Source organism: Protobothrops mucrosquamatus, unplaced genomic scaffold (genome assembly GCF_001527695.2).
Source record: "Protobothrops mucrosquamatus isolate PMUCROS unplaced genomic scaffold, P.Mucros_1.0 scaffold269, whole genome shotgun sequence".
In the NCBI taxonomy this organism is placed as follows: domain Eukaryota; kingdom Metazoa; phylum Chordata; class Lepidosauria; order Squamata; family Viperidae; genus Protobothrops; species Protobothrops mucrosquamatus.
In genome coordinates, this window is record NW_015386614.1 from 306,669 (window position 1) to 333,951 (window position 27,283).

At 38.8% G+C, this 27,283-nt stretch overlaps 1 protein-coding gene across 1 annotated transcript in view; it reads left to right on the forward strand.

Moving 5' to 3' along the window:
- Positions 1–27,283, forward strand: part of NMT1 (N-myristoyltransferase 1) — a 37,871-nt gene that overhangs the window by 6,591 nt on the left and 3,997 nt on the right. The window contains exons 2-11 of the mRNA XM_015814627.1: positions 13,294–13,402; positions 13,867–14,011; positions 14,887–15,005; positions 15,781–15,872; positions 17,467–17,583; positions 18,350–18,520; positions 19,653–19,761; positions 21,010–21,180; positions 22,386–22,553; positions 23,950–24,087. Of these exons, the coding sequence (XP_015670113.1) occupies positions 13,294–13,402; positions 13,867–14,011; positions 14,887–15,005; positions 15,781–15,872; positions 17,467–17,583; positions 18,350–18,520; positions 19,653–19,761; positions 21,010–21,180; positions 22,386–22,553; positions 23,950–24,087 (1,339 nt within the window). The remainder of the gene's footprint in view (positions 1–13,293; positions 13,403–13,866; positions 14,012–14,886; positions 15,006–15,780; positions 15,873–17,466; positions 17,584–18,349; positions 18,521–19,652; positions 19,762–21,009; positions 21,181–22,385; positions 22,554–23,949; positions 24,088–27,283) is intronic.

A 27,283-nucleotide genomic window follows, 5' to 3' on the forward strand; every position in this document is an offset into this window, starting at 1 on the left:
ATAAAATAAAGGTAAAAAAGGATATATGCAGTGTTATCTTCATTTTAGATGTCAAAAGGGTCTCTCTCTCTTTGTCTCTCTTTCCTGTCTCTCTTTCCTTTCTTTCCTCTCTTTCTTTCTCTTTCTCTTTCCTCTAACTTTCTCTCTCTCTTTCCTCTCTCTTTCTCTATCTCTCTCTCTTTCCTCTTTCTCTTTTCTCTCTTTCTCTTTCCTCTCTCTTCTCTTTCCTTTCTCTATTTCCTCTCTCTTTTCTCAATCTTTTCTCTTTCCTCATTTTCTCTCTTTCCTCTCCCCCTCTCCCCCTCTCTTTCTTTCTCTCTTTCCTCTCTCTTCTCTTTCTCTCTTTCCTCTAACTTTCTCTCTCTCTCTTTCCTCTCTCTTTCTCTGTCTCTTTCTCTTTCTCTTCCTTTCTCTTTCCTCTAACTTTCTCTCTCTTTCCTCTCTTTCTCTTTCTCTTCTCTTTTTTTCCTCTTTCTCTTTCCTCTTTCTTTTCTCTCTTTCTCTTTCTCTCTCTTCTCTTTCTCTTTCCTCTTTCTCTTCTCTTTCTTTCCTCTTTCTCTCTTTCTCTCTCTCCCTCTCCCTCCAGGTTAGGAGAGAGAGAGAGAGAATGAAAGGCAGACAGTGTCGAATGGGCGGGGAGGGGGAGCAGGACGGGAGGCAGCGGCTCCAGCGGCGGCGGCAGCACGGCAGCAGCCACTACAGCATCGTCGGGAGTCCACGCTGCCCCCAGACTGTCTGCCGCGTCCTCAGCCGAATGGGCAGGGAGGGGGAGCAGGACTGAAGGCAGCAGCTCCCGGCCGCCGCCCCCATCGCATCCTCAGCTGAACGGGCGGGGAGGGGGAGCAGGACGGGCAGCAACAGCTCCCGGCCGCCGTCCCCATCACGTCCTGGGAGGGGGAGCAGGATGGGAGGCAACGGCTCCCGGCCACCGCCCCCATCGCGTCCTCAGCTTATATAAAGGAATAAAATAGAATACCCGTATTTTCCAACTATAAGACGACTGGGCGTATAAGACAACCCCCGACTTTTGAGAAGATTTTCAGGGTTTAGAAAGTCGTCTTATACGCCGGAAAATACGGTATTTTGCAATCTTGAAATGTAGGTTATCTTTTCCATGTCCGATATTTCTTGCAAGTTTTTCTCCACCTGGATTAAGTCATAATTCCTTCCATTGTTGGGTTCCATCTTTAAATCTCTTTCCTCTGGGTTATGTTCAGTTGTCTGCTTTATTTGATCACTCTCTTTTTTATTTTCAGAGAGTTTTTTTGTTGTGAGGTTAAATTGAAGATGAGTTCATTTATATTTTCAAAATTGTTTTTAATTTCCTTGTGATTTGAACTCATTGTCATTTGTATTAGTTGCAGCATAGCATACATTTCCTCCTGGAAAGTATTTGTTTTTTCTTGATATGTTCTTTCTGCAGATCTCTGATGTTCCATGATAGCCAAAAATCAAAGTTTTCCTTTCTCTGCAAATAGTTTTAGAGTCACAGTTCAATAAGTATTTATAATCCAGGAAGATCAATTTTTTCCCCCTAAGGTTCTCACTTTGTAGATAGTTCAAAATGTTTTTTTTCTTTGTTGCAGCTGTTGTCTGTTTAGTTAAAACATTGAAGGTCACAAAAACAGGTTATCTTTTTCTGGGCTTTCTGCCAATTCCTGTATCAGAGCAACTACAATTGTATATTTTCATCCACCACTAGATGTCAGCACCAGTTCATTTTTCAGTTTTCAAAACAAGCAGTTACTTTCTTTTCTTTTCATCAATAATCTTTTGAAAAGAAAATGTTAACTAATTCCACCAGTTTCAAACTTATCCAGATTTAAGTCTTATATTCATTTCATTTGAATGTATTTCTGTTCCCCATAAAAGTTTAATTCGCCGCTTCCGTCTGGGAGGGTAGAGCAAAAGTCCCCCTCTTTCTCATTTTCAGATGATTTTTGGTTCTTGGGTTCCCCCCCCCCCCAGGAAATCAATTATCAAGTAGAAGAGAGAGAATCGGTATTCTTATCCAGTTCCAAACATGTTGTTTATAATCAAGCTTAAATTAGTGCTCTTTGGCTTCAGCTGCTTGTAGCTTGGGCTAGACCCTGGAGTGAAGCTAGCCTTTCTTCTACTGGTTTCTGGAGGGCTTTCCCCAGATGACCAGATTGCCCGCCATTTCTCCACGGTTGGCAGGGCACCCCTCCTTCTTTGTCGCATCTTTGGGGCGAGTTTAGGCCCATTTAGGGTCCCCAAACAGAAAAAAAAAATTGGCCATAGAGTGCAGAGTCCCGTGATCCCTCTGCTGCTGGCTACTGCACAAAACCGGAAGCCTCCACTAATTAATGAACCTCTATTTAGATAAATGATGCACATTAGATTATTTGAAACTCACTTTGGTTGTTTGATATAAATAAATAAGTTCACCCTACTAGAAGTTGACTGAATGGCTTCTCAGTCAGACCAGCTATATAGGATTTGGTAATACACTGCAGCTTTCATGCAGTTTGAGATTGGGGAATTTCCAATCAGACTTTGCTTTTTCCGTTTAAGAATTCTCAGGAGCATCACAAAACAAGTGTATTATATTCACAATTTTACATATAGCTCTAACATAGAGTCAGATACAAATCAGCATTTCTTGTAATATTGTATTCCTCAGACAATTTGTCTCATTTGGCTGCCTTTTGTAATTTAGTTTTATACCAAAGACTATGTAAAAGTTAGGTTTGAAAAGATAATAAACAATCGTTAGCTACTTTCAGACTGAGAACTTCTGCACAGAGCCATATTAAGATTAATCCAGGGCACAGTGCAATCTAAACAAAGAATAGAACTGATTAGTGTTAGAGGAAACATCAAATAGATATGTCTTTTTTCTGAAATAAAATAATTGTTCCAACAGGAAAATGTTTACTTTTCTCCCCATCCATTATCGCAGTGTATAGATTATGAGGATGGGGGGCGGGGTCAGCTGAAATAAAGTTACATTGAACTTTATTAAATGCTCTTGGAATCTTTTCTAGAAGAAAATGCCATTAAGAATTTACTTCGAATGAATGATTATGTTAAACCTTAGAGAAGACTCATACCTTATTGTACTCAAGTACAATAAAGATGTAATCAAGATACTGGCCGGGAATAGTCAGTTCTCAACACAAAAGTTCATCAGATGACTTTACACTGGTTATTTCTCTTAATGCAGTAGGGTTGTTTTGGGGGAAAATTTGGAGCATGGGTGCATGTAAAAAAATTCTTTTTGTTTAAAAATCATTAATATAAACTTCTGCTAATGCTGGGACAAAAAATTCAATGTATATCTTCATCAGATAACAATCCAGACTGAAAACCTTTTCTGTATTCATAGTTTTAATATTTTAGTGAAGAAAATGTTAACTAGACAATTATGTATAAACATTAAAATTATATTAAAATATTATTTCTTCAGTTACATTTGATTCAGTATTATTCAGTCAAGATTAAGCATGAAAATATGTTGATTTATTGAGTTAGAATATTGAATAATTAATCCATGTGTACTTGAATAAATAGATTATTGTATTTTTTCCAACCAAAAGATTAATAATTGTCAGGTTTTCTAATCTCACCCAACTCTTAATTTATATGATTCAATTAATATGCTTCTCAAGTATGTCAAGGAAATTTAAGTTTTGAAATCTTTTAATATTTCTGGAGTAGGCCTTGGGTGTGTACTCAAAAGCTCACTAACCTTTCCCCCCCTGAATTTTCATTTAACTTCTATAAACATAAGAAAAATATGACTACATGCATATTTTTAATGTATCCCAAACAACCAATACATTTATAAAACATCCACAAAAAAGAAAACTCTTCTTGTATCTGTTTTACAAAAAATGGATAATTTAATAGTTATATATTTGTCCTTTTATTATATTACAAATCATGATATTGTTATTACATTGATATGTATGCAGTATTAAAATTATTAATCTATTGTTTATATGTCTTGGAGTATTGGAAATAAAGGAAGAAAAACTATCAATATTAATTACAATTTAGAATTATCACAAGCATGATTATTACAAGTATTACAAGCATGAAATTATTTGGATTTTTCATACAAAATGTAATGTAAATTAGAAAGAAAGAATTTGCTGCAGGTAACATCAACAATAAAGTTATATTTAAATACTCTCTGGAAAACATGGAGCAACTCTTTCTTCTACTATGTTATCAAAATACCAGACAGTAATCTCATCAAGAACAAGTTTGATAGGAAGCTGGAAAAAAACTGTTTCCTATTAAAAATGCCTTAAAAGTCACTCTTTATCTCTGGATTGAGCATATAAACATGCAGTAATTTCCATGAGTAAAAATTAGATTTAGGTAGCATAGTGCTGTACTTTAATGAGGGATCTAAAACTTAATGAAAATATCCCAAATTATCTGAACCACAGTCCAACTTATGTTTAAACACATGTAATAATTGGAAAATATTTAGCAGGGCTATAGTAATTAATAAGTTTATTAGTTTAAATATATATTTCTGAATTACTTGTTTCTTAATCTATTCCAAATTTTGAACATTTGTTAGAATTACTATACCACTAGCAGATTTTGAATTTCTGCTAATTCTTTTGGGAGAATATGAGTTTTATAAAAAATAAAAATAGACACACTGTTAAGTTGCCCAATTTGGGAAGTGTCTCCATCCCTTTTATATCATAAAACTGTAAGATACCTCATATACTGTGGGAATGAAAGTCAAAGAAAAACCAAATATATGCTGTATTGGCTGTTATATTTGTGGGATAAGAGAAAAAAATTGATTTGTAACTAATCACTTTTTGGGGAAAAAATAAAACGAAATAAAATACATGACATTAAAACTAAAAGAACCCTTAACCCCACTCTAATATGTTCTGCTATGACTTCTGGATGCACTGTGCAAAAATAATAATGCTGGATTTCCTGAATAAAATCAACTTATTCCACTGTTAAAAAAAATGAAATATTTGGGAAAACATCCCCCAGACCTACTGTTCTTTTAACTCAGAGCATCTTAGCAGCAGTTGGATTGAAAAATGTTTCACACCTATATCAGGTGTGATAATTGAAACATTGCAGGGAAAAAAAACCCCAAACCTGAACCCTTTTGGTTTAACTTATAAACAAGATTTACTGAATAGTTTTTGCTTCAGAATTATCTGTGAAGAAAGATTCACAAAAAAAAAATATTGTTTCCTACTCAAAGTACAAAGTAATCATAGCATAAACCAGAGTAATCTCAGAGCAATGAATTGGGTTTTGAGTTGAATAAAAATGAAAGGATATAAGTGACTTGAATTTCAATTCTTTATTAAAATGATAAAGTCATTGAAATAAGTAGTCCTTGTTCAGCATTTTAGGGAATATTTAGAAAATTTTAGTGATTTCTGCAATGAAGGCCTTATAAGGAGGTTACTGTCTCTGTTTTCTTTCAAAGCTTACCGTATATGTTGCAAGTTGTTTTTGAGAGTTTTCCTGCTAAGTCATTCTTACTTCATGTGATTTAATCACAAGATCAGCTATTCATTTTTTATCACATCTTGGATTGTGAATATTTTTATTCAAATGATTCAGAATGGTTTTTATGTGCATAAATCCATTAATTCTAAACATTTAAATGCGTCGAGAGAGAGAGAGAGAGAGAGAATGCAACATAGTTAAAAGCTCAGTTTAGTTTTTCTTTAAGGTTCAGATTAATTTAGTTGAAGCTTCTCTGACCTTATAATAAATAGCTTCTCTGCCATGTGACTTAACCTTGAACTGCTGCACCTTAAGCGAGGTTGTGCTTCATGAAAATTTTCTGTATTAATATGGCTGAGTCAACCTCCAAATGACTCAAGTTCCATCCTGCATTCTTTTAGTGCAACCTGGTTTCTTTTGATGAAAGAAAAATGTAGAACTATGGGAATCCAAATGGACATGAAATGAATGTGAATTAAAGATTAATCCATTTTAATGAAAACAGCATTATAACTAGTGCTCACTTAACAACCACATTTGGGACTGGCAACTCCATCACTAAGCAACATAGTTATTAAATATCACATGGTTGCAACAAACCAACAATCTCATTTGTGGTGGGATCATTAAATGAATCACCCATGGTCATTAAGCACAATATCACATGACTGCAACTTTTAATTTTGTTGCTGACTTCTCCATTGACTGCTTGTTGGAAATAAACTGTGAAGGGTGCAAAAGGCACTCACATGACTGCAGGACATTGGAACAGTGTCCAATACCTGCTGGTTGCAAAGTGCTCAAATCTTAACCATGTGGCTGCTGTAATAGTTGTAAATACCAGGACCAGTCATAAAGTTATTTAACTGAATGGTCCCTAAACAGATCAGCCATTAAGGGAGGAATAATAAAGTTTTAATATATTAATAATTAGTGATCATTATTAATGAGTAAAAAGAGTGTGTGTGTCTTCATTATGTACACAAAACAATATTTTATTGAAATGCTTACAATTTATCAAATTTATAAAGGTAAAGTCCGATTTTAGGGGACGGTGCTCATCTCTGTTTCTTAGCCGAGGGAGCCAGCGTTGTCCGAAGACATTTCTGTGGTCATGTAGCCAGTATGATTATATGCAAGGTGTACGGAACGCTGTTACCTTCCCACCAAAGTAGTACTTATTTATCTACTTGCATTTGCATGCTTTCTAACTGCCAGGTGAGCTGGACTGGAGCAAATAACAGGAGCTCATCTCCATCAGATGGCACTTGGGTCTCAAACTTGGGCATCAGCTTTTTAGCTGACAAGCTCAGCATCTTTAACTGCTGAGCCACTGTGACCCCCACATCAAATGTATAAAACTGCCCATTTCAAAAGTAACTGAGCACATGACTGCATAATAATAGTTCCCATGTTTTAAATTGTAGTTTAAAGAAAACCTGTTTTCCGCAGTCCATTGAGAGATGGTTAACAGCTTATACTGTTTTCTGTGTGCTAGACATAAGATAAAAATATGTGGGTTTATAAGTTTTCATTTGTTGTATTGTTTAGAGACCCTGGATTGCACTGCGTTTTTCCTCTGTTGTTTATGATTTCTGTCATTTGGAGCCATTTGTACACACAGCAGGACATCTTGCTTACTTTTGTTCTTAGCATGTGGCACATGGTATAGTTCTCATTTTAAGATTAAATAGGTTTAAAAAGAGCACTGTTTTTTTCTGTTTAGGGCTTCATCTTTTTCATCTAGAACAGGAGTACCCAACCTCTGGTCCATGGACCAGTACTGGTCTGCGGCCCGTTGGGAACCGGGAGAGTCAAGTGGCAGGCGAGCCCATGAAGCTCCATTTGCGCATGCTCAGGATTAGGATGCATATGCAAAACCCTTCCCTCCCCCTCACCACTGCCACTACCATTGCTGGTCCATGGAGCCGGAAAGGTTGGGGATCGCTGATCTAGAATGTAAAACTGACACTGCAATTGCATTTCTCTATTTTCTTTAGTTGTATTCAGGTTAACTGTGTTTTTTAATTCTCTACTTAAACACCACATGTGTGTTCGGTGATTGAGTTTATGCAGTAGTAAGCCATAACTGGATGTATTTTACCATTTTATGTATATTGATTGCCATATTTGCAGGTGATGTTGCATAAAAAAGAAGAAAAAACCCCACAACAACTACACATTTTTGACAATAGGACATTATGTGAGTTATATGGAAAGTGTTTTATTCTTTTCTATGGAACTGTGGTTAATCTGTGCTACAGAGCTTTATATCTTTATATCATAGCTTAGTTTTCTTTGTTCATTTGATTTCACCACTAAACACAACCGAAAGCATGCAGATTCCTTCTCACTTTAGTATTTTGCCCAGACTTGTTCAGCTATCCCTTTGGGTTTAGGAAAGTTTATTTGCTCAAAGTATTGTAGCTGATTAAATGTGTATTTGTCAAGTAGAATTTATGTTAGCTTCTACATTTGAGAGGGTATGATTCAACAGACAACATATTAGAGCAGAGATGTGGTACAATTATTTTAAATTTCAAGAAGTTCAAGTTATGTTTCTGTTGGAAAGAACATTCTAATGACCAGTGAAGCAAGCTATCTTGAGAAGCTCTGGATAGTTTTCCTTAATGTTTTTATAGTGGAAGCTAACAGTGATAATAATGCTCATTTACTGAAGAATGCACAACATTACAGACTTTATTCTAAAAAACCAGCAGCTTGTCTCAATTTACAATACAGGTAGTCCTCGTGATACAACAGTAATGGAGTCTGAAATGAACCGTTTCATTAATGATCCCCCTTCTCTGCTCTCCCTAGTGCATTTGTTAAATGAACGCATGGATCATTAAGTGGAGTATGAGGTGCCTCAGGGTTGAGGGTTGAGGGAGACCTTGGGAAGTCTAGTGCAGGCACAAACCCACCTACGTTGGACCTCCAAGCCCTCCTAAGACCCACACCCTTGCTCGCCTTCTGGCCCCTTGGGATCTCCACAGCCCTATGGACATCCTCACTGTCCACTCTGTCAAAATTTCACACTTATATTTCAAAAATCTTCAGAACTCGGAGTCAGGGTAAGGAGGGAGGCTGCTCTGTTGCTGGGACATATGGCACAATTAAGGAGAAGAAATCATGCCAGTTTTCTTTTCATTGCTAGTCTTAGCTCTCCCAATGTTAGCTATGCTGACTTCAACGCCGAGAGAGCTATTGCTAGTGAAAAGAAAAAAACCCTCTTGATTTCCTTCTCATTGGTAACCTTAGCTCACCCAGCATTAGCTGTGTTATCGTAAAGCTAGCATACTCCAGCAATAGAGTGGTCTTCTCTAACCGACTTCCTGAGCTCTGGATACCTTCAAAAGGTGAGTGAACAGGACTGGGGGTGGGGAGGAGCGTGTGAAATCCAGTGGGGTGGCAAAGCAAGCCCAGTGCCTGTGGGGACCCGGTAAGGAAAGATGGGAAGAAATAGGTGAGTGGGCATGCTGCAACCTCTCTCTACAGTTGGTTGTAAGGACAAATGTATGTCGGGGGTGCAGGCATAACTGTGAAACAGGATCATATGTAGCTTTTGTGGGGTCAGTTGTAACTTTGGACAGTCATTAAATAACTTATTGTACCTCGAGGACTACCAGTATTGCTAGCATAAGCAGTGTTAACAGATTAGACAATTATAGACCAAAATAACAGGAAGATTGATAACTCCTGTTATCTGCAGCTACAAACAAGGTTTTGACAGCAGTCATGGGGCCTAATCAATGCCTTATAACAATTCTGAATTACAGAATAAGGTTTGAGTATTGGTTGATTTCCAATAAGGATTTTCAAATCTTATTATTTCAAAATAACACAAACAATAACTTATTTTACCTAAATGAAGCCATTAAAATTGGAGTCAGTTTGAAATATTTTTGTGGGTCAGTTCCAATTCTGGTTCAGAAAAATAATTTCTAGACTGACTGTTCATACCATTGCACTTGACTGCAATTTTGAGGATTTAATTAAAGAAAAAGATCCTTGCAAAGTGCCCTGGCAGTCTCATTTATATGTTTTTTAAAAAATGTTTCTTTTGAAATATTCAAAAGAACTAACATAAATGCTTTATCAAAGGTGGTTGGAACAATTTTAAAATGGAATTTCATGGAGACAGAAAAACTGAAGTAGAAGATAAATGGTAGTATTTGTCTGCAATGATTGCTATTCTGCATTGTTGCAGAAGAACATATATTTGAAAAACAATTCATAATAATTCATAATTTAAAGTTGTAGGACAGGATAGACAAAAGCTTTTATTAGATACGATGTCTTCAAACTCTTTTCGTAATCTCTTTTTCCCCTCATTGTGCCACTGAATACATGTCTTACCACCAAAACATCCCTTGTTGCCTTGGCAACCAAAGTATTATTTAAAGTGAAATCTCCAGCACAGAAGGATTGCCCATTATATGCAAGATTATTATTATGTTATTGTGTTGATAAATTATTATATGCCATATTGTTAGTAAAGTAATAATTATTAAGATTATTACTGTCCAAATAGTTGAATCTTTTATCTTAATGCTAAGCAAATAATGCTAAGTTCAGTAATAATAATAGCGTGTGCTGTGTTGATTGTATATAAGTTGCAATATTTTGAAGTTTTTTACATTATTGTCATGGCCTCTGACTCAAAAAATTAATGTAGTTTCATTAAGAAAGGAAGGTGTGTTACATCAGAGTAACAGCCAAGCAAGCTACATTACTCATGCAAATAAATCATATCATATGCTGTGATCAACCTTTTTCATTTCCTCACAAAACTGGAATACAGATTACAATCTTCTTGCACATCAAAGAAAAAAAATACTAATTTGTAAAACATGCAGCTTAATTCCATTCATTCCTCCTTCAACCAGTCCATCATTTTCATTTGGTTATCCTAGTCTTTTCTCATGAGACGTTGACTGTATTTATCCATAAACACAATATCTATGTTATATATTATACAGAGATGGAAATAATAGGGTTGTGAATGGTAGTATGGTATATATACATGGGTAATTTCACAATAAACGTGAAGCATTTTGTGGTTGTCTGCAATCTTTCAGATCAATACAAACTGACTCTGATTTGAAGGCCAATGAAATGCAGTTGATATTTGCATTAGCATATTAGTAAGCCAGTTAAGAATATTATGGATAGTATGACATTTGCAAGGATGTATAGATAGCTTAACAACCTTAGGAGAATACTTGCCTAAGGTTATCTTCAAACTGGAATAGCAAATCATGGGATTCATTCTTGAGCATTGTGTGAGGAGCTGGAGGGAATGTTGCTCAGATTTGCAAATGACCTAAATTTGAGTGGGATAGTTATATTTAGACAAATCTTAATAAATTAGCGAAAAGGGCTGAACACAGCAGAGAAATATTTACTTAGGAAACAAAAATAAAATGCATAGGCATGGTAGGAATGAGGCAATTGGCTTGGCTAGAGAATTAATGAAGATATTAGAATAGTAGTTGATTGCAAATTGATTATGAGTCTACAGTATAAAATGGCTGCAAAATTGCAGATGCAATTTTAAGCTTATTAATATAATTATGTTTAATTTAAAAGTATATAATCCAAATCACCGAATTAATACTCCCACATTATTCCTCATTGATTGGACTCCCCTTTGAATATTTTGTATTTATTTATTTATCACACTTACTGCCCATCTCCCTCACAGAAAGACTTTTTGTTCAGTCCTAGCAAATCACAGGATTCAGACAAACTGAAATTTTGCTCTGGAAAGGGCAGGAAGGATGGTCAGAGAATTAGAAAGAATGAAAATTACAGTTAAGTATTAGGAAAGTGTCCCTATCAATAGAAACAGCTTTTTAGTGGAAGCAGTTAGCCAGGAAGGATTGTAATGCCATTCACAGAGGCTAAACAGCCGTGTGTTTTGAATGCTTTAATTTGGATTCATGCAAGGAATTAATTTAGGACTTGGTGCCTAAATGGTCCTCTCTAATTCTGATTCTGTGTTTGAAAAGATGCTAGGATAATATCTGAAAAAAATAATATATAAAAACCATCACAGTTTAATTCCTAGCAATGGTTTCTCTGAGCAGCTTGAAACTACTCAGAGATGTGCTGTGAATAACCTAAGCAGGGGTAGGCAACCCAAAACACTCAAAGAGCCACTTGGACCCGTTTCCCACTGAAAACAAAATACTGGGAGCCGCAAAACCCCTTTGAAATCTAAAATGAAGATAATACTGCATACGTCCTTTTTTACCTTTATTATAGGTGTGTGTGTGTATGTATGTGTGTGTATGTATGTATGTATATGTACACACACACACACACACAAAGTTTTTCAGACAGACCGGTCTGATTGATTATAACTTGGTATTTTGACTGCTATACTGCAGTTCTACTCTACTCTAATAGAACTGCAGTATAGCAGTCAAAATGCCAAGGTGTAATCAATCAGACCGGTCTGTCTGAAAAACTTTCTGTATATACTCCCTTGACTCGGCTGACAAAGAGGGGAGGAGAGCCTGTGGCCTGGTGGTTAATACAACTGCCTAGCATGTAGACTGCCCAGGTTCGAATCCCATAAAGGGTGTGGCTAGCTGATGAGGACTAATGAGTCCAAAATAGCTATACTAGTCTCCCACTTAAATCTTTCACTCTTTGTCAGCAAAAAGAAATCTGAATATATATGTGTGTGTATGTGTGTGTGTGCACATATATATATATACACACACACATATATATACACACACATACATACATACATACATACATACATACATACAAACAAACACATTAAAGGTAAAAAAGGATATATGCAGTGTTATCTTTATTTTAGATGGCAAAAAGATCTGTCTCTGTCCCTCCCTCCCTCTCTATCTCTTTCTCTCCCTCTCTTTCTCTTTCCTCTCCCCCCTCTCTCTTTCCTCTCCTTCTCTTTCTCCTCTTTTTCTTCTTTCCTCTCTCTCTCTTTCTTTTTCTCTTTCCTCTCTCTCTTTCTATCTCTCCCTCTTTCTTTCCTCTCTTTCTCTTTCCTCTCCCTCTCTCTCTCTCTCCTCTCCCCCTCTCTCTTTCTCTTTCTTTCTCTCTCCTCTTCCTCTCTCCTTCTCTCTTTCCTCTCCCTCCCTCTCTCTTTCCTCTCCCTCTCTCTCTTTCTCTCTCTCTCTCTTTCTTTCTCTCTCTCCCTCTCTCTCCTCTCTCTCTCTCTCTCTTTCTCTCCCTCTCTCTCTCTTTCTCTCTCCCCCCTCTCTCTTCCTCTCTCCAATCTTCTGTTCACCTGGCAAGCTGGCTTCAAGCTGTTCTCCAACAAGCTGACACACATTCTTATTGGGCTAGCTCAGGGGTAGGCAACCTTGGTTCTTTTATGACTCATGGACTTCAACTCCCAGAATTCCTGAGTCAGCATAGCTAGGCTAGCTAGCTCTCTCCTACCCTTCCTGTTTCCTGCAGAGATGCAGCAAAGGGAGGAGCCCTGCCCAATAAGCTTGTCAGCTCATCGGAACAGGGTGAGGCTACTCTCTTTTTTACACACACACAGAGAGAGAGAGAGAGAGAGAGAGAGAGAGAGAGAGAGAGAGAGAGAGAGAGAGAGAGAAGGGAAGTGCAAGTGCCTCTCTCTGTCTCTCTCTGCAAATGGCAGAGGAGGCTGGGAGCCACAGGGGAAGGCTCAAAGAGCCGCATGTGGCTCCGGAGCGGCAGGTTCTGACCTGTGACCTAAAGGAAGGAACTCTTGAATCTTCTCCTATCCTCCTGCAGTCTCAAAATCCGGCTGTTAGCAGTGAATATCCTTGATTTGTTTCTTATATTCTCTTTGTTTTTCAGTGGCTTAAGCTCAACAGATGAAAGTGTGTGTAAAAAGAAAAAGAAGAAACAGAAACGGAAGAAAGAAAAGGGGGAGCAATTTGATCTGGTCCAAGATCAATCTGCAAAGGTAAAAACACTTTTTTCAGTAGATTAGTATATTGAATTCTTCCAAACCTTCATACCTGCATATGCATATATGGGAGCTTAATGCTTATCGTATTTATTTTGGGGTATAAGTGCAACTAGAAGTGCTAAGAATCCGAGTTGAAGCTGCTTGTTTCTTTCAGTTGGAGTAATCCTTATCTGTCTGGTCATGGTCTATCAACAGTGAGATAAATTAGCAGCTCTTTTAGGGGAGGGTTGCCTTGGATGAGTGTGTGATTGAATATTCAATATTTCTTGCTCAGGACAGGTAGAGGTGGAAGGGGAGAACATATGTATTTTATGTAGCTTTTAGAGGAGAAAAGAAGCAGGATATCTTCTCCCCCCTCCCCCCAAAAAAAGAAATGCTTAAATTTTCTCAGAGGACAAAAGGACAGATAATTAAGGCTGATCAGTCTATTAATTTTTCTGCATTTGGTTCGTACATAGGTGAATTCATTACCAGCAGAAAGAATGCAGGAGATTCAAAAAGCCATTGAGCTCTTCTCTGTAGGACAAGGGCCTGCCAAGACCATGGAAGAAGCCACCAAACGCAGCTATCAGTTCTGGGATACACAGCCTGTGCCCAAGTTAGGTAGATATGAAAAGAGGGTCTTTTTCTTTTTCCCTTCCTTCTGTTTTAAAGAAAATAAAGCATGTGCAAACTGTACACATAACCCTTGACTTAAAACTGATCATGTAATGACTATTGAAAATTACAGTGGCCCCGAAATGGGAGCTTTATGGCCCATCAAGCACTTCTGGCTATTATAAAATGTACCATATACATATATCCCCCCCACCATCCCATGACTGCACTTCAGGTGCTTGGGAGTTGGCTCACCTTTATGACCAGTTGTAGTGTTGCACAGTCCCATGACCAACATTTGCAATATTTTTTGCCAGTGTTTGGCAAAAAATGCCCATTCAGAAGAATGGGTTCACACACTAATGACTGTGGTGTTTGCTTAACAACCATGGTGATTCATTTAATGACCACTACAGAAATATTGTAAAACAAGGGTATCTTGACCTAACTACCATTAACAACTTAGCAACAAGAAATCCATCCCAGTTGTGGTCATAAGACGAGGACTACCTGTACATTTATGCCTTTCATGCAACACTGAGGGACAGAAGACAGAAGAAGAACACTGAGAGACAGAAGAAGAATCAAATTAGGAGCAATACTGATACAAGGCCAGGAACTGATCAGAAGTAGACTGAAAACAAGAATAAAATGTGAGCTAGTGGGGACAAGGCTGCTCAACCCAGAGGTATAAATATTCTCTTCTAAGGCTATCTTGTAGCTATAGTACCATAGGAATCAGAAGCATGAACGAGTGGAACTGCTCAAACAAAATGTAATAAAGCAATTTGTAAGTTTAGACAAGGCTAGGAATGTTTCTTGGAGAATGAATTCTCACCTATAGAGACAACTTGCTTTCATTGTTATTTTCCTTCTCTCAGGTGAGGTAGTAAACACTCATGGACCTGTTGAACCAGACAAGGACAACATCCGTCAGGAGCCCTATACCTTGCCTCAGGGCTTTATGTGGGATGCCCTGGACTTGGGGGATCGAGGTGTGGTGAGTAGGGATGAGGCAAAACTAACCATCCTTTAAGTTTATTTTTAAAACTATCGCTTCCCCCGACCGCTCTTTCTGCTATTATCACTTACCCTAGCATCAGCTTTAGAGACCTGTTTTTTAAATTGAAATCTCAAGCATTTTATTAATGATCCTATATTCCTTTTTCTTCTTGTCTGCATTAGACACAAGGGATTGATGTAGCTGCTTCTGCACCTGCCTTCTTCTTCGTTTTGTTCAACTATAGTTCCTCTTCTCTTTCCCAGCTACCTTCAGAAATCTTCCAAAAACCAGTTTCTTTTGTAGACTTTGTGAGAGCATCTTTTGAAGAATTGTTTTGCAATTTCATTTTGTAGTGTTTAGCTTGGCTTGCTCACTTGAGTCTGCTGTCTGTTTCTGGCTTTCTCTTCATATTCTACTCATTTGTGTCACAATTTAACTCAGAATTTCACGTGTTGAGAATATGAAATACCTCCTTACCTTAGAGCCAATGTTGATTTATATTTTTATAGTTTAAAAACTGGTCCTTTCAGGACTGGTTTAAAATTTTATGCACAAACTGTGCTGTAAACCCGTAGGTTATATTGTTTCACTAGAATTATTTGCTAAATTCCATTGACAGAAGCAAAATTTTGTTATAGCCATTTCTAACTCTGCCGTAGTATGTTGGTTGTTTTCCCCACAGTGAACCTCTAGTCAGATGCCCTGTTTTCTCTTAATAGAGAAAGCTTTGCTTCCTTAAGCAGATGATGCTTCTCCTTTTTGCTTTCTTTAGCTGAAGGAACTATATACTCTCCTGAATGAAAATTATGTGGAAGATGATGACAACATGTTTAGGTTTGATTATTCCCCTGAATTTCTCCTGTGGTGAGTTACAGTTTTTCCTGAATATCTCAGAGGTGTCTGTCCATTTTTCTTTCTTGTACAAAAGACAATAAAGATAAACTACATCTTTTCAATAAATATAACACAGAGGTTTCCTCCAAATGCTAGGGAGTAGATTCACTGTGTCCCTCTTGACATGTTTGTATTGTTGCTATCTACCCCCTAAAATCTTTTTTGCGAAAAGACTGAAAGCCCCTTTCACAAGAGATAGGATAATCTTTCTTATCTGCATTAGGCAAATCTATTTTTATCTTCCTGAATAGTTAGCATATAGGAGGCAACTCTGCACTTAGAGGTTCATAGGCTGAAATGCTGCTTCTAGCAGAGTAATTTAATTCAGTGTGCTACACATGCAAATCTTGAAAGGAAAACATTAGAAAAATAAGGTACAGAAAATTCACTGTATTTCAAATAAAGATCTGAAAACTATGTTGGGGTCCTGCTTTGGGGGGGTCCTTGCATACAGTGAATGAGGGGCTGTGTTTCTTTCAGGTAAACATTTGACAGTTCAGTCATTTCCTTCTTTTGTGTGACAAAAGAGCCTACTAAGAAGAATTGCTCATATTAATGTATTAATTAACGGAATAGATTTCCCTTCTATGTTCATTTAAATTGACTTGCTGGGAAAAGACATTTTAAGGTTTAAGTGAGATCCTGCCAATAAGGTGGTTCTTCTTTAGGCAGGACAGCCTAAGCTTACTATTGTAGTTAGTTCATGTAAATCAGAGCTAGTCAGAAGAAAAACAAAAGTAAATGTAAGCTTTTTTATTGTTCAAAAAGGTACCTCTTTCAGACAGTGTAATCCCATACTGGCAGCTTTCTTAGGTCTAGTGATTTGTTTTTTAACATATCTACTATGGATGTATTAGCTGGGATGGGTCTTATTGAACTGGAAAGACATTGAATCAAAGTAGCTGTTGGAATAAGACATTATGTTAGTCCTGCATTTGTTCTCTTTATCTGGCAGCCTTGGCTTTCAATAATTTGGGATTTTCTCCAGCCAGGTGAATGGATTGGTGAAGGAGTAAACAGCTTGTTCTTCTTACTCCAGTTCACTCAATTTTATTATTGGCTATGAAAGAAGAAAAGTTCTTTTCTTTGCTGCAATGGATTAGAAAAGCAAGGGTGACTCTTCCATCTTTCTTTTACCAGCCTCTTTGGCTTTCATGTTGGGCCTTGAGCAAGAGGCTGCCCTATCCCTCGTCACTTTGGAAACTGAGTTGGTTTCCCATGAAGAAAAAGTAGTCTTCTATTTATCTTTGGCAAGTGCCATGCAATTTTAGCCCATAGTTCCTTTTATAGACTTGCTTTTAATTCATGCAGGGAATCCTTATGAATGAAAAGTAGGCAAGTGAAACAATTTGTTGACAGGGAAATTTGTAATGTGATGTTATAAGATGCCTAAAAGTTCTCTTTCCTATGAGATTCACATTCAAAAAAAATTCTTTGTGTATCTAATGCTGGCATACATGATTCCATCCTCTGGCCACTGCAAATGCCTTGTGTTAAATGATGACATACTGCAGGTTCTTGAATCAAAAACATTTTATTTTACAACATTGTGGATTTTCTCCAGGGCTTTGCGTCCTCCGGGCTGGCTTCCCCAATGGCATTGTGGTGTCAGAGTGATCTCAAGCAAGAAGTTGGTTGGCTTCATTAGTGCTATTCCAGCTGCTATCCACATATATGAAACGTAAGTCAAGTCACACTTCTCTGTTTATGCTCCAAAGAGCTGCCATTCCCCAACTCCCTCCCTTCCTCCCTTCTTTTCTTCTTTGATGAGAGTTAATTTGAGCTTGCAATTGAACAAAAAAAGTAAACACACATTGTATTCTTTCAAATGAGGAACTCTGTGCATTTATAGAGTGCTTTTCGGCTTCTTGTTGCAGGTATCTATGTGGAATAAATAAGCAAGACTTTGTGGAAGGTTTTGAATCCCAAATCCTCTCATTTTAAAAATCATTAAATGTATGACGATATAAGTATCCTGAAACAGAGAAAGTAATTCTATGTTGTTTAGAGAGACAGCATGTCTTAGGTTCTTATATGGAGAGAAGAAAAAGTTGTAGTGTTTATATTTAACCATTTATATATTGAAAATATTAAAAATTACATTTTGTTTAAGGTTGAAGAAGGAGAATATAAACGGGAAAAGGGAAGATCAAAGAAATATATTATTTATTAATATACTAATTATGGAGTTAGCAAACGTAATCATTACTGAGTATTAATTGATTATTATTGGGTTTTTTTTCTTTTATTAAATCAAAAACCAAGACAACACGCTGCACACTAGGCACTGGAGATTGTTATAGTTATAACCAATAAAATATGTTTATATATAAAAAAAGTTGTAGCCTTGGCAAATACAGAAATACATCTTTTTTTATATTCCTCCAGTTTGCTTTCCAGATTGTGAGAGAAAATAGTGAGTAATAGTTTCCCCTCTTCCATTAAAGGGAAAAGAAGATGGTAGAAATAAATTTCCTTTGTGTGCACAAGAAACTGCGTTCCAAGAGAGTGGCACCTGTTTTGATACGGGAGATCACCCGGCGAGTCCACTTGGAAGGGATTTTCCAGGCAGTATACACAGCCGGTGTAGTTCTACCAAAACCTGTTGGGACATGCAGGTAGGTATCAATTCCTATGGTGTATTTTTCCTTTTCTCCTTTACTTCCCTCTATGTTTTATTTTTGTTTACTTTCTTTGCTTAAAAACCCATCTCTTGCATGCATCCTTTACTTTAAAAATGAAAAGTAGTCCTCAAACCAGAAAAGTGAATTATTGAGCAAGAGAGCACACTTTTGAGCCCAAAAAAATGTTACAAACTGCAAGAAAACTGGAGTCACACAACATTTTCTTTATGAATAGATTACTGAAGTAGAATATGGAGCTTCTTGGCCTGGTTGGTTTATTCTCAAGCAAGTTACCTTGCAAGTGTGCATTTGGAAGCAATATAGCCAGTGTTTAAGCCAATCATTCTCAGTAGCTCACCAGTTAATGGGGGTGAGAATTAAATATTGCTTTGCAAAATTAAACATCAATTTTAGGTCTGTTTCAACGAGTTAAGCCCGGGCATAGAGCCAGTTTGGTCTGGTGGTTGAAGCATCAGGCTAGAAAGCAGGAGATGTGAATTCAACTCCCGCCTTAGCCATGAAAGCCAGCTGGTTGACCTTGGGCCAATTGCTCTCTCTCATCCCACCCCACCCCACAGGGTGATTGTTATGGAAAAATAGGAGGAGGAAGGCGTATTGGACATGTTTGGTGCCTTATTTGTAAAAACAATAAAGATGGGATAGAAATAAATAATTATTTTTAAAAAACAATAAAAAACAGAGGTTCAAACTTAATTCTTCCATTTCTCTGCCAGTATGAATAGACAAATTCATTTTGAGGAAGAGAGGGAGGAGGTACCAAGTTTTATGATACTGCAGATTTTGCAATGGATGGGCACAGATAAGTGCTAGATGTATCATTATTACTAAGAAAGTTGCTTCACTTCTAAAATCCTGATTGACAGGGAATATGAAGAATATGAGATGCTAGAAGGAAACGTGTTTTAGATTGACATCTGCTCATTGTATTTGGAAATTGTTGAAAAAAATATATACTTCCATTTTTGAATGTAAAATATAGTTCTAATACTGAGCTAAGCCTTGTTCATAGGTTTCAAGATACCCAGACACCTCCCCCCCCCCTTTGAGGAAGAACACCATATGAATGGAATGAGTAACCTGGGATATTGCTTTTTTTAAAAAATAGGTATTGGCATCGGTCACTGAATCCACGCAAGCTGATTGAAGTCAAATTTTCTCACCTCAGTAGGAACATGACTATGCAACGCACCATGAAGCTTTATCGGCTTCCCGAGGTGTGTAATTATGGATAGGGACGCTACCTTATAGAATTATTTTTATAACAGAAGCTCAAGAAATTTTCCATCTTGCTGACCATCTTTCTTTATCTTTGGTAGTTTTAGGTTTCAGCCATCCTCCAAACTTAGTTTCTGAGAGTCTCACTCAGGATTTAAAAAAATAACAACAATCAAATCTAATGGGAAGGGGCATATTTCATGAGTTATATTTAAAGTGCACTTTCAGTGCTGAATAAGATTTTGTCTTTCATGTTAGGATAGGCTTGTGCTCGTTTTGCCTTGCTGCATTCTGCATTCCACTTCTTCAGGAGTTCCAGAAATTTTCCAAAAAGACATTCCCAAAGTGCAGTAGAGCAAATTATTGCATGGTCAAAATAACCATTTTTATCTCACAAGAAATAACTGAAATAATAAGTATTTCCTATGGACCCTGAGTGTCAGTCTGTAGGAAACATTAACTGATGTATTTTTGCATAAAGCATTGTTCTTGGCTTTCCCATTTTATTCATCCTCTTATATGAGGAGGTAGTTCTCCATATCACCATCAGGTGTGTTTAGACAATTTTAGTTACTCCCAGTGCACTGCAGAATCTTCTCAGATATTATGTTTAGTTCATGTCTGGATAAAATATTCTGTGCTAGAGAGTCTGATTTTTATAGAAACACGAGCATTAACTCTTCCAGGGAGCTCTCTTCAATTCCGGAAAATTTGCTTCTAATTCATGAAGAAAATGGCTGTCAGATATTTTGGGAATGCAGATCAAGAAACAATATAAGGAATGATATGAAAATTATCCCCCCTCTTCTGCTCTATCTAGATCATTAGTTTTGGAGACAATATTCTCCTCGCTAATCATTGCACAATGGTGTGAATTGTGCAACTTATTTCCCATCTTAAAGATATATTTAAATGTTCTTTGACCATCTCGTTCTTTGCTTCTAAAATCAAGACATCATAGGAGGAGACCCATGTTAATTTACAATATCTGTGAATTGAGTTCTTCTAATTCAGTGTTGTTGCCATGATGCAGTAGGTAGCCTTGATAATCGTTTTTATAGAGTTGTCAGGGCCTGACTGAACTATAGAGTTGTTTGCATGCAAAGCTAATATAACATTAAGGAATAGTTTTTCATTGAGAGTTTTTCAAATATAGCTTGAAAACTGACAGAAATACTTCACTTCATCCTCAACCAAGTGAATTAGTTAAGAGTGTTTCTCAATGAATGAATGATATCTTTTTCTAGACTCCTAAGACACCAGGACTACGGCAAATGGAGCGCAAAGATATCCCTGTTGTGCACAAGCTTCTGGCAGAATATTTGAAACAATTCCATTTGTCCCCTATCATGACTGAAGAAGAAGTGGAGCATTGGTTTTTGCCCCAGTCCAACATCATTGACACGTTTATTGTTGAGGTGAGGGCTTTTTTGTGTGTTGTTGTTGTTAGTCCAATCAGTCAATTTTATAGCAGAAGGCAGGGAGAGCCTGGTTCACCATCATTTTGAAATATACTGGCAGAGTGTGTATTTGTATGTGAGAAAGAAAGAGTCTGTCTGTCTGTCTGTCTGTCTGTCTGTCTGTCTGTCTGTCTGTCTGTCTGTCTGTCTGTCTGTCTGTCTGTCTCTCTCTCTCTGTCTCTCTCTCTCTCTCTCTCTCTCTCTCTCTCTCTCTCTCTCTCTGTAGGTCAATTTACATTCTGACTGTATGTTTTATTATCTCAGTGCAGAATTCGGATATGCAAAACTGAAGCAGAGATTTCTCAGTATGTTCATGATCTTGTGCAAGCGTGATATTATGCATGGAAAGACAATTCAATTCTCCTCCAAATAGAGAAACAACCTGAAAATGCAAAACAGTCCTCCTTGACCTAACATCCTTCATACATCTTGTTGGACATCAACTTCCATAATGCCTAACTAGTATGGCCAATAGACTGAGCAATTATGAGACTTGAAGACCAACTGATTTGGACAACATACATTTGGGGCAGGGTCAGTGGTGGGATTAAGCCGGTTTGCACCACTTCAGCAGAACCAGTAGCTATTTTTTTGTTAGCCAGGCCCAGAATGGACTTCTGGAAGCGGCATCCACATAGAGAACCGGTTGTTCACATATTTGAATCCCAGTGGGGGCAGGGTACTCCAACAATTCAGAAAGTAAATGGTGCTCTTGTGCACAGCTATATCTAAAGTTTAGATTTAAAGCAACCTGCAAACACAAGAAGTGGAGGCCATCAATTACATTTTACCATTTCGGAAACTGAATGCCATTTTTAAAACTCTCTGATCCCAGAGAAATGTATTCTATTTATTAAAATCCTGCAATTTGAGACAAGCGATGGGAAAGAGAAAAAGAACAGAAAATTCAAACATCACATTTTCACCACCTGCGGTCTGAAGTGGTACACAGAGCTCTTCTGCCTGATTTCCTATTCATTGTGCTTCATATCTAAGCTAGAATTACATACAGAAAGGGCGGAAATGCCATAGAAATTTCCTTACTATGCTGAACTATGGAGAACAGGCATAATAGCTGATGATGGTTCTAATGTTACAATTGTTTTCCTCTGATTGAAGGCTGAAAAAAAGTTAATTCTAAAGAATCTAATTGTTTTCACCAGAACACTGATGGGAAGGTGACAGATTTCTTGAGTTTCTACACATTGCCCTCCACCATTATGAACCATCCTACACACAAGAGTTTGAAGGCAGCCTATTCTTTCTACAACGTCCACACCAAAACACCGCTTCTTGACCTCATGAATGATGCTCTCATACTGGCCAAATTGGTAAGTTTCTCTCTTGGTTTGCTTCTAAATGCTCTAGCACAGGGCTTTTCAACCTTTTCACCGACTGTACCACTTTTAGGATATAGCAATATTCATGTACCACCTAGCAAGGTGTCAAAAACTTGATGACCAAAAAAAAACGTTGCAACTGCACTGAAATGACTTGTGATCATTTTTTACACTTATGACCATTGCAGCATGCCCAGGGTCATGTGATTTATATTTGGATGCTTGGCAACTGATTCATATTTATGATGGTCACAGTGTCCCAGGGTCATGTGATCCCCTTTTGCAACCTTTTGACAAGCAAAGTCAATGGCAGGGGTGCTGGTGGGCAAGTGCTAAAGTGGGACTTCCCTCCCTCCTTCCCTGCCTCCCTCTTTCTCATGCCCACCTCCTTCTGAAGGAAGAATTTGAAACCCCCCCATATTTTCTCTCTTCCATATATTCATCAAACAAGGAAAAGCCTCCAGAGACAGAAAAGCTGCTGAGTGAACTAGCTTAAAAAGGCACATTCCCCTTTAAGAATTAGTTACTGGCTAGAAAGGAAAGTTAAGGAGCGCAGCTGGCACTTAAGAAAAAAAATGTAGTAAGTATTGGCTGCCGGCTAAGGCAGCTCCAATCCTCCTTAAGAACACAAAGCCCTCATTGCACAAATCCCAGAACTTCAAAGTCACAAAAGCACATAAGAATCTTTCCACTCTCCATCTCCCTCCCCCGTGCCTCACCTCCAGCCATTGCTGCCTTTTTTCATTCCTCTTGGAGGGTGACCCCTCCCCTGCTGCATTTCTTGCCTGTTTGTTACTGCCAGCACAGGTGACTGCCACAAAAGTTGTAGATCGGCTCATGGCCAGCCTGCTTGATCTCTTCTCCTCTCCCCCCCTCTCCTCCTTCCCCTTCGGTGCAGCTAGAGCTGACCCCACCTCCTTCCCAAGGCTGCTTCTTTTTCTCTCTCTTCCTCTCCCGCCCAAACTGCCTCCTTTTACAGCCTCTCCTGTCTCCACCCCCCCTCCTCCTTTCTCATGGAGGAGGGTGAGCCAGAAGTGAGCCTGGGGCCTTTGCCTTGCCCCAGCCACTCTGCAGCTCCAGAGGACTCTAAGTCCTTGCCTGTGCTGTATATGGCTGCGTACCACCTGCCACTCATTCATGTACCACAAGTGGTACGTACCATCGGTTGAAAAGCCCTGCTCTAGCATTTAGGGGAAAAAGTTAATGCAGAGAGATTGAGAGATGAAGAAAAATGCAGACTGCTCACGACTTGATTTTTTTTTAATGAAGTTAGCTCATTTAAATGAAGTTAGTACAATTGAGCAAAAGATGTTTCTCCTTAATGCCATGGAGCTACAAGGTATCTCTATATACCCACCAAATATTCTTTAACTGTCTCTTTTTGCAGAAGGGTTTTGATGTTTTCAATGCACTGGATCTTATGGAAAACAAGACCTTCCTGGAAAAGCTGAAATTTGGAATTGGTGATGGAAACTTGCAGTATTACTTCTACAATTGGAAATGCCCCAGCATGGGACCAGAAAAGGTGAGTCAAATCCTGCCTCTTGTTATGCACAGGTATATCTGCTGCTGGAGAGAAGTGATGATGACAGCTGCAATGTAATCCCAAGGAACATAGCTTATTTACTTACTTTAATTACCTCAAAAAACCAAAGAGTTAGGAGGAGTCTTAAATTTACTGAAAATGGAATACTAGAGGAACATGTTGAAAGCCAGCAGTTTTGTGGGAGATTCAAATAATAAAAGTGAGTGACTAAAGCATAGGTAAGAGAAGCAGTATCCCAGGTGTTCTCTTGTTGCTGAGAATATGGTAGCAGAGGAAGTTTCTTTGAAAGCAGGTGAATGAATGTGGGCAAAAGATGCAAATGAAAGCAAGGGTGGAAAAGAAGTGGTAAAGAAACCTGCTGCATCTCTTTCATTGCAAATTTAGATCAGCATATTAGCTCTTTTTAATATCTTGCAAGAACAAGAGAAAAGAGTTAGTGCAATGAATGAACAGAACTGGAAGTGCTAAGCAGTAAAGCTCATGTATCTTGGGACTTGCTACAGAATAAGCATGCATGGATTTCTTTGTGCTTATATTCTGAATACAAAAGTTCTCCCCCCCACCCCAGGAAGAAAAAGAGAAAAGGAAAAACAGTTCAGTAGCACAGCAGCAGCTTTTGTGTGTTATGTGGGAGTAATGCTGATGGAAATTAGTTATTTTACTACAGAGTAAGTTGCTTAAGTTTATGCTTGCTGAGCCCAATCCCACAACAATTTCTCTTTCTCTGTGTGAATATGTATAAGTAAGAGAAAGAATGCTGTGTGGGGAAATAATTTGTATGTTATGCAGACAGATCAATTGAAAGCTTTAATTTATAGACATTAAAATTCAGTAGGAATAAGGATTTGTTTATCTTGCTCCATCCTTTCTTGGTATAGTCTTTAGCCAGTTCATATATAATATTCATGTATGTATTAGGGTTTTGCATTGATCTGCATTGATTTGAGGTATGGTTGATTTAAGGAAATCCCAACCAGTACAATATGCATGCCCCAATCCATTACTTCTTTGGATCTACAGTGAGGGGGGAAATTATTTGATCCCCTGCTGATTTTGTACATTTGCCCACTCACAAAGAAATGATGAGTCTATAATTTTAATGGTAGGTTTATTTTAACAGTGAGAGACAGAATAACAGCAAAAAAATCCAGAAAAACAGATTTCAAAAAAGTTATAAATTGATTTGCATTTTAATGAGTGAAATAAGTATTGGACCCCTTCGCAAAACATGACTTAGTACTTGGTGGCAAAACTCTTGTTGGCACTCACAGAGGTCAGACATTTCTTGCAGCTGGCCACCAGGTTTGCACACATCTCAGGAGGGATTTTGCCCCACTCCTCTTTGGAGATCCTCTCCAAGTCATTAAGGTTTCGAGGCTGACATTTGGCAGCTCGAACCTTCAGGTCCCTCCACAGATTTTCTATGGGGTTATGGTCTGGAGACTGGCTAGGCCACTCCAAGACCTTAATGTGCTTCTTCTTGAGCCACTCCTTTGTGGCCTTGGCCGTGTGTTTTGGTCATTGTCAGGCTGGAATACCCATCCACGACCCATTTTCAATGCCCTGGCTAAGGGAAGGAGGTTCTCACCCAGGATTTGATGGTACATGGCCCTGTCCATCGTCCCTTTGATAAGTTGTCCTGTCTCCTTAGCAGAAAAACACCTCTAAAGCATAATGTTTCCACCTCCATGTTTGACGGTGGGGATGGTGTTCTTGGGGTCATAGGCAGCATTCCTCCTCCAAACACGGCGAGTTGAGTTGATGCCAAAGAGCTCGATTTTGATCTCATCTGACCACAAGACTTTCACCCAGTTCTCCTCTGAATCATTCAGATGTTCATTGGCAAACTTCAGACGGGCCTGTACATGTGCTTTCTTGAGCAAGGGGACCTTGCAGGCACTGCAGGATTTCAGTTCTTCATGGCGTAGTGCAGTGGTGGCGAACCTATGGCACGCGTGCCACAGGCGGCACGCAGAGCCGTCCCTGTGGGCACGCACGCCATCACCCTGGAAGGAGGCGGGGCCAGACTGCTCCCTTCCGCCTCTCCATGTGCGCCTGCGCTCTCGGCTCTCTTTCTCTCTGCATTGAGAGCACGGGCTGGATGGTGGAAAAAGCCTCTGTCGCCCGGATCATCCGTGGGGGAGCGTGAAATCCCCCACCCGCCGTGCAGATCGCCCTGCCGCCGTTTCCCCCACCCACCGTGCAGATTGCACTGCCGCCGTTCTCCCCCTCGCATTTTCCAGGCCTCTGTCGCCCGCATCGAGCCGCTGAAGCGCCATAAAATCGCTCCAAGGCCATGGATGCGAGTTCCAGAGACTTCGAAAACACTTCTGCTGCCTAGATCGGCCGTGGGGGGGGGGGAGCAAAATCGCTCTGCAGCCCTAGATCTGGGAGGCAGAAGCAGCAGAGAGAAAGAAAGACTGAGCCAGCAGGGAAGCAAAAGTGTCGGGAAAGGAAAGCATTGCAGAGTAAGCAAACTTACAAAAAGGGGATCTCTCTCTCTCACACACACACACACACCACCCCCTTATTAATCATTTCTTCCCCCACCCCCTTTAATATCATGTTTGGAGTTTGGGAAGGCACACGTCCTACGCTCCAAACTCGCGCGCGCGTCCTATTTTCCTTGTCCTACTCCAGTTTGGAGTTTGGGAAAGTGAGCAGAGCCTTAACATAAAAGGCTGGTTCTGCTTTCAAAAAAAGAGAAAGGAGGGAAGATTATTGGGCTTCTTGCATCATTCCCACTTGAAGCCATCCTTTGCAACAAGGAAAATTCCCCCCCCACACACACACACAGGAATTCACTGAATGACTAAGGGGGGGAAACGTAACGTTGCTATTAAATCCCAACATGACTCCCAAGGAAGATGCACAATGGAGAGGGGGCGGCAGGGGTCTGCTGTTGTGCAGAGTAGGATTAGAGAGGGAGGGAGCCAGCCTCCCTCTTCCTCCTCCCAAACTCATTCACAATAAGCACACCCACCAGCTGCCGAATGAACCTTGGTCTTCCTCTGCAGAGACATATTCAGCACCTTGTCGAAGCCGTGGGGGTTTGTCTTGCTGCAACTCTGCTCTCTGCTCAGTGCCTGCTAAGGGCTGGTTTCCACAATTGTTTTTTTGCATTTTGGGAATATAATCACTATTCCCACAGAGTAACTCTCAAGAGGAGGACAGA